Source organism: Macaca nemestrina, chromosome 2 (genome assembly GCF_043159975.1).
Source record: "Macaca nemestrina isolate mMacNem1 chromosome 2, mMacNem.hap1, whole genome shotgun sequence".
Classification (NCBI taxonomy): domain Eukaryota; kingdom Metazoa; phylum Chordata; class Mammalia; order Primates; family Cercopithecidae; genus Macaca; species Macaca nemestrina.
Window position 1 is genome coordinate 182245032 of NC_092126.1, and position 12242 is coordinate 182257273.

Consider the following 12242-nt stretch of genomic DNA (forward strand, 5'->3'; position numbering starts at 1 on the left):
GGGAGAAAATTTTTGCAATCTATCCATCTGACAAAGGGCTAATACCCAGAATCTACCAAGAACTTAAACAAATTTACAAGAAAAAAAAAGAACACCATCAAAAGGTGGGCAAAGGGTATGAAAAGACACTTCTCAAGAGAAGACATTTATGCAGCCAACAAACTTCTGAAAAAAAATGCTCATCATCACTGGTCATTTGAGAAATGCAAATTAAAACCACAATGAGATACCATCTCACGCCGGTTAGAATGGCGATCATTAAAAAGTCAGGAAACAACAGATGCTGGAGAGGATGTGGAGAAATAGGAACACTTTTACACTGTTGGTGGGAGTGTAAATTAGTTCAACCATTGTGGAAATAGTGTGGTGATTCCTTAAGGATGTAGAACTAGAAATGCCATTTGACCTAGCAGTCCCATTACTAGGTATATACTCAAAGGGTTATAAATCATTCTACTATAAAGACACATGCACATGTATGTTTATTGCAGCACTATTCACAATAGCAAAGACTTGGAACCAACCCAAATGCACATCAGTGATAGACTGGATAAAGAAAATGTGGCACATATACACCATGCAATACTATGCAGCCATAAAAAAGGATGATTTCATGTCCTTTGCCAGAGCATGGATGAAACTGGAAACCATCATTCTCACAAAAGTAACACAGGAAGAGAAAACCAAACACTGCATGTTCTTACTCATTAGTGGGGGTCGAACAATGAGAACACATGGACACAGGGCAGGGAACATCACACACCAGGACTTGTTGTGGGGTGGGGACCGGGGGAGGGATAGCATTAGGAGAAATACCTAATGTAAATGACGAGTGCATGAGTGCAGCAAACCACCATGGCACATGTATACCTATGTAACAAACCTGCATGTTGTGCACATGTACCCCAGACCTTAAAGTACAATAATAAAAATAAAAAAATTTATTTGATATTATTTTCTTCAAAAGAAAAGAAAAAGAAAAAGGAAATTCTGTGCTGATGCATTGTACCTGAATGAAATCAGAGGTGCATTTTGCCAGGTCCCACAGAAATTCAATGTTGCATGTATTTAAGTAATTATGTGGTTTTTGTCTTTAGTTCTGTATATGTGATGAATCAATTTTTTTTTTTTTTTTTGAGACAGAGTCTTGCTCTGTCACCCAGCCTGGAGTTCAGTGGTGCTATCTGGGATTGCTGCAACCGCCACCTCCCGGGTTTAAGCAATTCTCGTGCTTTAGCTTCTCGAGTAGTTGAGACTACAGGTGTGCACCACCACTCCCGGTTAATTTCTTGTATTTTTAGTAGAGATGGGGTTTTGCCATGTTGCCCAGGCTAGTCTCAAACCCCTGAGCTCAGGCAGTCCTCTTGCCTTGGTCTCCCAAAGTGCTAAGACTACAGGTGTGAGCAACTGCACCTGGCCTCAAATTTCTGATTTGCATATGTTGAACCACCCTTTCATTCCCAGGTATAAAGCCTGCTTTTTGATATGCTTTTTGATATGCTGCTGGATTTGATTTGCCTGTATTTTGTTGAAGACTTTTGCGTTGATATTCATAAAGGATATTGGCCTTAAATTTTTCATTTTGTCTCTGCCAAGTTTTTGTATCAGAATGATACTGGCCTCATAGAATGAGTTGGGGATGTTAGCTAGTTATTATGCAGACTTGTTTCTGTAGTTCTTTTATAGTGTCACTGGTCTGTGTACTGCAGTGTGTTTTCCTAGTGGCTGGTAACGTTGTTTCCTTTCCATATTTAGTGCTTCTTTCAGGAGCTCTTCCAAGGCAGGTTGCATGGTAACCATTTTCCTCGGCTTTTGCTTGTCTGAAAAGAATCTTCTCAGGCCGGATGCCGTCGCTTACGTCTGTAATCCCAGCACTTTGGGAGGCTGAGGTGGGAGGATCACTTGAGGTCTGACGTTCAAGATCAGCCTGGCCAACATGGTGAAACCCTGTCCCTACTGAAAATGAAAAAATTAGCTGGGCATGGTGGCAGGTGCCTGTAATCCCAGCTACTCAGGAGGCTGAGGCAGGAGAATCACTTGAGCCCGGGAGGCAGAGGTTGCAGTGAGCCAAGATGGCGCCACTGCACTCCAGCCTGGGCGACAGAGTGAGACTATCTCAAAAAAAAAAAAAAAAATGTATATATATATATCTTATTTCTCCTTCACTTATGAAGCTTAGTTTGGCTGCATATCAAATTTTGGGTTGGAATTTATTTTCTTTAAGAACATTGAATACTGTTCCCTAACCTGTTCTGGCTTTTATGGTTTCTGCTGAGATGTCTGCTGTTAGTCTGATGGGCTTCCCTTTGTAGGTGACCTGAACTTTTTAGCTGCCTGTAACATTTTTTCTTTCATTTTGACCTTGTAGAATCCTATGATTATGTGTCTTTGGGATGATCTTCTTGTGAAATATCTTACTCGGGTTCTCTGCTAGGCCTCTCTAGCTAGGTTGGGGAAGTTCTCATGGGTGACAGAACCCATTAATGATAGGTTGGGGAATGTTGGCCTCTCTGATTAGGTTGGGGAGGTTCTCATGGACGATATTCAGAAATATGTTTTCCATGTTGGTTACCATCTCTCCATCTCTTTCAGGTACACTAGTGAGTTGTAGATTTAGTCTCTTTACATAATCCCTTATTTCTCGGAGGTTTTGTTTCTTTCTATTCTTTTTTCTCTATTTTTGTCCGACTGTCTTATTTCTGTCTTATTTCAGAAAGTCAGTCTTCAGGCACTGAGATTCTTTGCTCCACTTGGTCTATTCTGCTGTTAATACTTGTGATTGCATTATGAAATTCTTGTATATTTTTCAGCTGTATCAGGTTGATTGGTTTCTTTGTGTACTGACTATTTTGTCTGTCAGCTCCTGCAGTGTTTTATTGTGATTCTTAGCTTCCTTGGATTGGTTTTCAACATACTCTTGCATCTCAATGATCGTCATTCCTACGCATATTCTGAATTCTATTCTGTCATTTCAGCTATCTCAGCCTAGTTCAGAACCCTTGCTGGAGAGATGGTTCGGTTCTTTGGAAGAAAGAAGGCACTCGGGCTTTTTGAGTTGTCAGTGTTCTTTTGCTGGTTCTTTCTCATCTTTGTGGGCTCATGTTCCTTCAGTCTTTGAATTTGCTAACCTTTGGGTAGAGTGTTTTTCTTTTATCTTATTTGATGACCTTGAGGGTTTGATTGTGGTATAAGGTGGAGTCAGCCAACTGGCTTTGTTTCTGGAAGATTTTAGGGTACCACCACTCAGCTCCCAACTCCTCCTGGACTGTGTGCTTCAACTCTGTGGGACTTGTATCAGACCCCAACTTTGTTCTTTGGTACCTCAAGGTTAGGAATCCACTGTTCTAGGGGGCTGAGGTGCTCCTGGACTGCTGGTCACTACTCTCCAATGGGTGGTGTCAGCCAAAGCATTTTGTAGTGCAGTGGCAGCTGGATGTATCCTCATTTGCATGTGCCAGCAGCAGTGGCAGTGTATTAGTGTGTTCTTAGGCTGCTGATAAAGGCATACCCTTGACTCTAATTTATAAAGAAAAAGAGGTTTAATGGACTCACAGTTCCATGTGGCTTTGCAGGGACTCACAATTATGGCAGAAGGTGAAAGGAACGTCTTACATGGTGGTAGACAAGAGGGAACGAAAACCAAGTGAAAGGGGTTTCCCTTTATAAAACCATTAGATCTTGTGAGATGTATTCACTTCCATGAGAACAGTATGAGGAAACTGCCCTTATGATTCAATGAACTCCCACTAGGTCCCTCCCACAACATGTGGGAAGATGAGATTTGGGTGGGGGCACAGCCAAACCATATCACACAGTGTGGCCTTGTGCATGTCCGTTGGCTATGGCAGGGTGCTAGTGGGTGCCAGGGTGCCTGCCTTCATGTGAGTGTTCACCACAGTGGCAGAGGCAATGTGGCTGGCGGGGTAGCAGGAATCCCTGCTGGTGACTGTGTGGGTGGTTGTGCTGTTGGTGGTGTTGGCACTGGTGTGGTGGTGCTGGTGGGTACAGGTCTTTGTGCTTTCTCTGTGTGCTGTAGGCAGGGATGGTTGCTCAGGGTGGGGGAAGGTGTGCTGTTCTTTGTGCCTGGCTTCACTTCCTGGCAGTGTTGGTGCAAGGGTGAGGTACTTCCAGGGGCAAGGTTGGCTGGCTCTGTGCTCGCCATGGCTTGCACTGCAATGGTGGTCAGTGGGGAGAGGGGGATGGACTGCACTCCCACAGTGGCAGGGCAGGGTGCATGCATAGTCACATGCTGCTGGGGCAAGGAAAGCAAAACCTTGCTGCACACATCTACATCAGCAAAGCAATGTGCGGGGTGGAGGAGGGGGGGTTGCCATGGGCCCAGGGGAAGCTGCAGTGTGTGGAGGGAGTGGCAGGCTTGTGCATGGTTTTGGGGGCCACCCCACTGGAGCTCTCTCCCTGTTAGGCAGGTCCTCCAGTGCAGGAGCTATGATACAGGACCCCAGGGCATCCAGTGCTGCCCTGCAAGCAGACTCCACCAGACTGCAGCCCTGGGAGTGGCCACAGACCAAGGATGGTCAGGTCAGACTGGCCTTGTTTGATAGGCAAGACAACCCTGCAGAGTTCAGGTCCAGCAGTTCCCCTAGGGCTCAAGTCTCTTATGGGAGCAAGTCGAGCCTAGGGTGATGGCCTTCACTGGCCATCCTCTGCTACAGACTCTCCTGCACCAAACCTTCTAGGCTCCACATCAGCTGGTGTGCTGCTCCTACCACTTCTCTAAGCAGCTCTCCCTGTCAACTCAAGTGTCCGTGGTGGTTGAGGGGTCTCCTCCTGCTGGGATTCTGGAGACCCTTCAGGAGAGTGGATTGCTCCTTGCCAGTTCAACTCACCCATTGCCCCCCAGAGTCACTGGGGGCTATGAATGAGTCCTGGTACATGGTAGCCCTGTGCAAGGTTCCCACCTTCAGCCTGGCTTCTGTGTCTTCCCTCCATCCAGTCTCTGTGCCTTCCCTCTGAAGATCTATTAGGAGTGCACTCATCGTCTTGGTCCCTGGGTGGTAGCTATTCCACCTGTCTAGTCAGCCATTGTGTTGGGAGCCTGTTTTCATTTCTTTTGGGTCAATACCTAGGAGTTGGATTGCTGGGTCATATGGTAGGTGCATTCCTAACTTCGTAAGAAACTGTCAGACTGCTGTAAGTGATTGTGCCATATTACATTCCCACCACTAGCCATGTAGGAGGGTTTCATTTTCTCCACACCCCTGCCAACACTTATATGGTCAGCCTCTTTATGATCATCCTTTCTAATGGAGGTGTAGTAGTATCCGTTTGTGGTTTTAATTGCATTTCCTTGATGACTGATGATGTTGAACATTTTTTCATGTGCTTTATTGGACTTTAAAGAATCTTCTCTAGAATATCTGTTGAATTTCTTTTGCTCCTTCCTCCTCTTTAAAACTTTTTTTTTAAAGACTAGGAAGATAAGATTCATAATATTGAACGTCTTTTTGTATGCATGTTGGCCATTTGTGCGTTTTTTTGGTGAAGTGTCCAAATGTTTTCTCCATTTTTTTTGAAGGACAAGAAATACTCTAAATAAAATTATGACAAATTAATGAAAACAATGCCTTCATCCCAATTGTTAGTTTATTTTCTAGAATCAAAATGTAGGACTCTAAGTCTGAGGGAGGATTCTTTTCTCTGATATCTGAATTTATTTGGCCAAGCTTTATAATTAAGTCATGTTTATGTATTCATTGATAAATTACTTTTGTTGAAAAATTTTTAAAAATTGAGGTTTTCTGGAAAATCAGTGTTTTTTTTTATTAATAGGCAAAAAACGTTATTTTATTTTCTGCTGTGATTATGTTGGGTCTTCCTACAATTATAAAATTTCTCATATGTAAAACTGAAAAGATACAGTATGTTTCTTATTTTTTAGGAATGCTATTTTTTAAAGAATCTGAGTATATGGATCATGATCATTTCCCCTCATAAAAAATTAAGTGAGTGTTAGTATAATGGTTTGGAGCTTTCAAAGGGACATTTTGTAAATAGATAATTGGATGGTTCTAAAAAGCCTCGGCAAGTAACAGGAACCAGCCTACCTAAGTGTATAGATTGTTGGGTTAGGTGGAGTTCTCTGTTTAGCTGCCTTTTACTTTTCATTTGTACTGTGAAATATAATGTAACTAACAAAAAAATACTGAAAGTTAAACAGTTCAATGAATCATTCATTAAATTTAATGTATTTTTAACAAGGTAGATTTTAACCACCACTGAGGAACAAAACAGAAAACTGCCTCAGAAGTTCTCAACCCCTGAAAATGATAACCCTTTAAAGCAGCAGTCCCCAACCTTTTTTGGCACCAGGGACTGGTTTCGTGGAAGACAGTTTTTCCATGGATGGGGTTGAGAGTGGGGGTGGGTGGGTGTTGTGGGGAGTGGTTTAGGCATGAAACTCTTCCACCTCAGATCATCAGGCTTTAGATTCTCATAAGGAGTGCACAAGTTAGATCCCTTGCATGTGAAGTTCACAATAGGGTTCGTGCTCCTATGTGAATCTAATGCTGCTGCTGATCTGACAGGAGGCAGAGCTCAGGCGGTAATGCTCGCTCACCCACTGTTCACCTCCTGCTGTGTGGCCCAGTTCCTAACAGGCCACAGATTGGTACAAGGCAGCCTGGGGGCTGGGGACCCCTGCTTTAATGAGAACCACTCCCCTAACTTTCAAAGTAATTACTTTCTTATTTTTCTTAGATAGTATTGTTAGCTAAGTATATATCCCTAAATACTAAATTTAGGTTTTATTTTGCCTGGTTTGAATGTTGCTCTTTACTCTTAAGTTTCTCTTCTGGTATACAGAAAAATCTTATGACACTTAAATGTTGCAGATGTTTAGAATTTTTTCACCTTATTAGTTTGGGGGAAAAAGATTACTGACTTCTGTTGCCAGATATTTTTAGTCAGACAAATTATAATAAAGTCAAACATGAAATAAGTATTTTCGTGGAGAAGCCAAATTGTCCTTCTCATTTAGAGACTCACTATTAGAATAATCAATAAAATTACCAATGATTTGTTGTTTTCCAACGTAAATACTTATTTGGTCTGAATGAATAGAAAAATGACTTTTTCCCAACATTGAATAGTCTCATATTTGAAATTATTAAAATTACCATGGAGATAATAATTTCCCCAATAATTTAGCAAATACCTAAGTCATATAGTTTTTCCATTAGACTTAATTACATTTTATCCTTAAAATAAATTTCCTTAAAGTTTTGTTTGCATTTTTATTTGGTCATTTAGAATTTTAAAATGTACAGTTGTAAAACTTATAAATAATAGACTAATAGTCTTTAAACATTTTGGCACGTTTGCCATCTCTCGGTCTCTTTTTATGCGTGTATATAGATGATGGGCATCACATATGTACATGTATACATACACGTATACATACATTTTTGGGGGAACCATTTGAGAGTAAGTTGCAGGCATCATGGTGTTTTATCTTCAGATACTTCAGCTTGGTTTTCCTAAGAACAATGACATTCTCTTACATAAAAATTATAATATACTATCAAGAAAATTAACAGTAATTTCATATCATCATCTGCTATAAAATCCACAATCAGAATTTCCTGAGTGTTCCCAAAATGTCTTTTATTTATTTATTTTTAAATCTATTTGGCCAAAAACCGCAGTTACTTTTGTACCTACCTAATAGAATCAAATTCAGGTTCATGCATTGTATTTGGTTATTATACCCCATTAGTCTCTTAATCTAGAAGAGTTCCCATCTGCTCTGCCCTTTTCCTTTTAACCATGACATTGAGTTTTGAGGAGTCCAGACCAGTTGTTCTGTAGAATGCCTCATAGTCTATATTTTTATTATTTTTCTGGGCTTACCCTTATGATTAGGGCCAGGTTACATTTTTGGCAGGAATATTTCATACCTGATATCATGTACTTCTTATTGCACCTATCAGGATACATAATTTCTGGTTGTTTCACTCTTAGTAGTCCTATGTTTGATCACTTGCATAAGACGGTGCCTGCCAGATCTGTTCATTGTAAAGACACCTTTTCCTCTTTGCAATTAATAATCATCTGTGAACTCAATTATCTGTCTGCGGAAAAAAAGGATATTTGTGGCATTATGAATGTGTTAATCTCACAGGGATGTCTTAACTGTAAGACAGCCTTACTGCGTTTCTTTAGTAAGCTTGTGTTCCCCCTCTCTACAATGATTATTTGAAAACTTTTTTCAAACCTATGATCCTTTATCTTTCCTATCGCTTTTAAGAGGTCTTGGTTCCTTCTCCTTGGAGGGATGAAAGGAATGCCTCTTCTCCTATCATAAACCAGTGTAGTGTGAAGCAGTTAAGAGGGCTGGCAAGAAATTTGAGAGTGTATGGTTCTGGATCCCATTTTCAATACTCACTTGTTTACTTAGATATTAATCAGTCTATCTTGGTTTTCTCAACTGCACGAGAAGAATAATTTTTAAGCCCCTCATGGAGTGGTTGTGAGGATTAAATGAAATAAATTGTTATAAAATGCTTAGCACAGTGCCTGGTATATAGTACATGTTCAATAAATATTAGCACTTACGCAATTTCTTAGGAAACTTACTGTGTTAATTATCCTGCCTTCTGTGTCTTCAACCCTTACGTGCTTCCCATAAGCATTTAAACTTACACAAAAATTTCCTATCTTAAACTAGCTAATCAACCAATAACTGACTAAAAACCCTTTCCTGCTTCTCACGTCTATTTTCAGGTCTTGTCTTATTTTTCACTTTCACAACCATATTTCTCCTTTGCTCCTTTCCCTTTATTGAGCCCACCGTATTCTGGTTTCTGCTCCCACCATTCTACTAAACTACCTCTGATAAAGTCATCATTATCTCCGTAAATTAATTTTTATTCTCTCTTATTCCTAGTCCTTCCATTTTATTCTTCATAAACATCAAAATGATCTTTTAAAAATGTAGCTCTGATCTCACTGTTTCCTAATTAAGACTAGTGAATTTCTGTTGTTGTTGACATAAAGTCTCAGATCCTTAATATAGTTTGCTAAGTCCTGCCTAACTGCCCATTCTTAGACACATTGCCTCTTTATTCTGAATACATGAGTCAGGTAAGTCCTTTAATTTCTTTGAAGAAGCTTTACTCATTTTCATTTTGTCCTGTTTTTTGGACCTTTCTCCATTTTTTACTTGTTTCCTTTGGATAGTGCCTGTCCTTCTTTGAGACTTCAGCTTCAAGGTCATATTCTCAGAAACTTGTCTCAGAAGAAATGCAACATCTGTATTTCTTCTTCATAGCACATATTATAATTCTAATTAAATAATGAATTGGTTTATTCTTCTCTGTAATGCACACCCCATGAAGGCAAAAACTCACCTATTTTGTTTGTAGCAGAAACTCCAGATTCTACTAGCATAGTTGTTTTGCTGGAAGATGTTCAGTAAGTGTTTGTAGAATGAATTATTATTGATCCATAGAGATGTCACTCATTTATTTTTAAATAATTTTTAAACTAATAGCTTAACTTTTATTTATTTATTTATTTTTCATTTTTTATTTAGTTTTTTATTTTTTTATTTTTTTTTATTATACTTTAAGTTCTAGGGTACATGTGCACAACGTGCAGGTTTGTTACATATGTATACATGTGCCATGTTGGTGTTTTTTCTTTTTTTTTTTTGTGCAACATGTTTGGAGTTTTCAGTATGTTCTGTGGAAGTACGCTGGAGACTTTACCCTCTTCCTGCTAGATGGTCTGGGGATATACACTCAAGTGGCTGCTGAAAACAAGTGGTTTTTTTTTTTTTTGAGAGTTCCTGTTTTATCTTGAAAATACATGAACATATTGCTGTTTCTTAATATTCTTGTGTTCGTTAAGCAAACAAACAAAAAATGCCTAAAACTGTTTCATAGGTACTAAAATAGACACTCTTCTGATTAAACATTTCACAGTACTTTCAGCCATTCCTCACTTAACATTGTTTTAAGTGCATTTGTAGCCTGTTCACACCACTGCAGAAACTATATTCCACAGTTTTTGGAATTCCAGAACTAAACGTAGTTATTCAAGTATTCAGCATAAAAATGTATTGAATGAGAAGATGGGTAAAACATGATGAGCAAAACTGTTGCTGGAACTGCTTGCATTTATCAGTCTTTTTTTCTTTTTTTAATTTGTATAGGTACAGTAAGGTAAATGTTATAAGTTGACCTATTTTAGAAATAAGGTAAAATTAAATCTGTATCTTAAGACTCTATAAGCTTAAGAATGTGAATGATGCAGTAGTGCACCCTTAGTTTTAATAATGTTTTCTGAATCAACAAATGCTAAAACAAAAACACATTTTTAGTGCAAACAGTGGTTGCATCTGTGATGAGATCTGCAAATGAACACTGTCCTTCCACTAACATTGTTAATAAACATGAATGCATTGCCAGGAGTCTAGCAGCTGTACATGTGTAATGATAGTTGTAGTACACTTGACAGAATTCTGAAGAAAATCTCAACTTAAGTGAAATAGACTTTACTTTTTAAGGTATCTTTCATAATAGTTGGGCATTTTTTCTTTTTTCTTAGGGTATTTACTATAGTTACTTGAAGAACTGAAATTTAGAATTTCTGGAGATATTAGTTTGTGATGAATTCATGTATTCTACAATATGTAGTACCATATATACTAATTATTTATGTGTATAACAGGCAACTCAAAGTTATGTTGACGAATGTCCTATGGACGGATTTAGGACGAAAATTCAGAAAGACCCTACCTAGAAACGATGCTAATTTATGTGATGCCAACAAGGTGCAATCAGACTCATTGCCTTCGACATCTGTTGACAGCCTAGAGACATGTCAAAAATTAGAACCTCTTCACCAAAGCCTTAATTTATCTGAAAGGTATGTCGTTCAGTATTGATTTTGTTCAACTTACCACATTTGAAATAATATGAATCCCGTACTCTTAACGATAAAATTGTTGAAATGACCTCAAAGAAGATTTGCATATATAGGCATACCACACTCTAAAGCAAATCTTAAAGCTGACTATCTTAATTTACAAAGTTAGCTGATGTCTCTGTACTTCATTAAGCAGATGGATGTGGAATTATATTTAAAAACAAGTATCATTAGTACATTTAACTTATTTTATTATAATTTGATTCATGTACACATCTTTTTAGGGATTATTTTATGATTAAAATGAAGATACATATATATACGTGTGTATATGTATTATATGCATATAAATGTGTGTGTATATATATGCATTAATATTTTATTCATCTTTAACATCCTTTCAAAATGTTATCTAATCTAGATCCTAACCACTTTTGACTTTTGTGAGCTTGTATTTTAAATGAATTTTTAAAAAAGGAGATGATGTTAAAATATTGCCTCTGGGTTTTTAATAGTAAATATTCAGTTTAATTTTGTAAAGTAACAAAACCAATTTTGTTTTGTGTATTTTGAAAGAATTACATGGGAGTTTGGGGCTGAAAACTAGGAATTAGCTCTAGGAATCTATAACAATATCTTTTATATATTACTATTTACAGTTTCAGCCATTAAATGAATGTTTTGGGGGGAAAGTACTTTATTTTCAGTTATAATAACCTATAATTAGCTACACAGTACTTTGGTTATATGGTCAGTAATCTGAATGACAGTATATAAGTGCTTGAAGCCAAGACCCAGATAAAAACTGCTAACTTTCAACACAGTTATTTTTAAAATAAAAGTAGAATTCTTGTCAAAACATCTGAACATATTATACATTAATTCTTAAAGAGGATAATTCTTTAAAAAAGGCAAAAATCTTAAAAAGCTAAGTTTAACGAAGAAATTTCTTATTAGCTCATACCTGATATACATTAAATTTTCTAAAACACTGTAAATCTTAGAGTCAGACAGCTTAGCATCAGTAATTTATGAAGCAGCTTGCTCCCATTCTATATTCTAGCAGATTTTCTCCCCAGTACAAGTTAACTAATCTCTTACTGTACTGACAGATGTAAATAAAGGGGCTACTTAAAGCAATGACCTTCTAATATCTTTGACTCTTTCAAAAGGAAGTTTTAAACTCTCTTCAAATGACAACAAACTCCTCAATGTCCTCATCCCGTGTCTATCCTTTTTCCAATCAGAACAGTGTGGTGGTCCATTCTCTCAGAATAATAGTTTTACCACTAGGAATTTTTAGCATATAGATGATGTGTTCATGAAATTTAAATATAATGTGAAGTAAAGAG

General features: G+C 38.0%; 1 protein-coding gene across 9 annotated transcripts in view; it reads left to right on the forward strand.

Moving 5' to 3' along the window:
* The window catches only part of LOC105477493 (SUMO specific peptidase 7), a 200460-nt gene that overhangs the window by 86826 nt on the left and 101392 nt on the right, over window positions 1-12242 (forward strand). For 7 of the 9 annotated variants that reach the window (XM_011734044.3, XM_011734045.3, XM_011734042.3 and 4 more), the window contains one exon: window positions 10693-10890. The exons of the other annotated variants lie outside the window; for them this stretch is intronic. In XM_011734044.3, the coding sequence (XP_011732346.2) occupies window positions 10693-10890 (198 nt within the window). The remainder of the gene's footprint in view (window positions 1-10692; window positions 10891-12242) is intronic. 9 annotated transcript variants of the gene reach the window in all.